Raw genomic sequence first — 1,409 nt, forward strand, 5'->3', positions numbered from 1 at the left:
TTACTTGGCCTGGGTGGTGGCAGAGGGGACATCTGAGACCAAGGCGTCCTCCTCCTCAGCGGCGCTGTTCTTCTTGGCCAAAGCAACCAAAGCGGGTATTTCAGCAGGGCTCTTCCCGATCTTGCCTTCTCCTCCCACGGTGTCCTGGCCCTGGGCACCAGGTGCCTGCTGTGGGCGGCGGCGTGGGTTGTTGGGGTGGCGGGATCCGTAGCGTGGCGGCGGCTTCTGCTGCGGACAGCTGGCGTCACGCCCACTTTCCTTGTCTTCCTCCTCAGGCTCCTCAGAGATGCCCGCTGAGGGTCTTGGACCAGGAGCGATGCCTCGGCCCCTAGGGCGGCTCAGCAGGTAGCTGGGGCCTGGCCCTCGCCGCGGGGCACCCTCGGGCCTTGAGGCTGGGGCAGACCCGGGCGGGTGGCCAGGCCTCGGGCCGCTGCTGGGAGCGAGGATCGACGGGCGGCGGGGCATGGCAGAGGCCCTTCGGAAGGGTGGGAAGCGCCGCAGTCTTTGGTCTTGGGGTCCGCCGGCCAGGCGGCGCCTCTGGCCCTCGGCTTCGGTGAAGCCTTCTTCCCTGGCCTCATCTTCGTGGACGTCCTCTTCAGCGCCCCTGGGACCTCTTGGGGGCGGTGCGCGGCGGCGGATGTAGAAGCCCCTGCGGAAGCGAGCGCGATTGGCAGCGTAGCGGCTGCCCTGCACTGGGGCACCTGCTGGCCCGGTCACGTTAGCGGCCTCGGTGCCCCGCTCACCCTGCACCACGTCGAACTCAACTGTCTCGCCGTCGCCCACACTGCGTTGGTATTTGTGAGGGTTGTTTCTGGTGATGGCTGTCTGGTGAACGAACACATCTTCCTGGGTATCGTGCCTGCTGATGAAACCGTACCCATTCTTCACGTTAAACCACTTGACAGAGCCTCGCACCCTCTTGGCGATGACCTTTTTGGGCACCTTTACCTTGGCGCCTGCTGCCACGGTGGTCTGGGTAATTGCATCTCCGCTGAGGTTGCCTGCGACTGGGGCCCGGGGAGGATCTCCGCTTCCCAAGGAAACCAGGAGTTTCTGCGTGGCTTGAGGGGAGACTGAGGCGGTCACCTCCGTGAGGGTGACCTCTCCCACCTCACTCATGAGGCTGTCCTTGCTCTCCTTTCTCGGAGAGCCTGAGGGAAATTTGGTCCTCAGTGATGGGGGGTATGGGGCTCGGTCTGGAGGCAGGAGCCTCGCTCTGGAAGGGAGGGTCCTGGGTCTGGGCCAAGGACTCTCTGGCTTAACTCTGAGACTCTTGGAAAGGCCTGTGGAGTCTCCTGGGGCAACAGGACGCAGACCAAACAGTGGTTGCCACGGTGACGTCTCAGTGGGGTCCTAGAGGCTGCTTGGGCTGGGGAGGGGGTGGGGCAGATGTGCTCTGCCTTGAGCTC

General features: G+C 64.6%; 1 protein-coding gene across 1 annotated transcript; it reads right to left on the minus strand.

Annotated features, from left to right (window-relative positions):
* On the minus strand, positions 1-1,119 carry LOC308337369 (Y-box-binding protein 3-like; the record flags this gene model as incomplete). Its single annotated transcript, XM_080795506.1, has 1 exon — positions 1-1,119. One exon carries the CDS (start codon positions 1,117-1,119, stop codon positions 1-3), a length of 1,119 nt encoding a protein of 372 aa, XP_080651632.1.
* Positions 1,120-1,409: the final 290 nt, after the last annotated feature.

Source organism: Martes martes, assembly GCF_963455335.1.
Source record: "Martes martes genome assembly, chromosome: X".
NCBI classification, from domain to species: Eukaryota; Metazoa; Chordata; class Mammalia; order Carnivora; family Mustelidae; genus Martes; species Martes martes.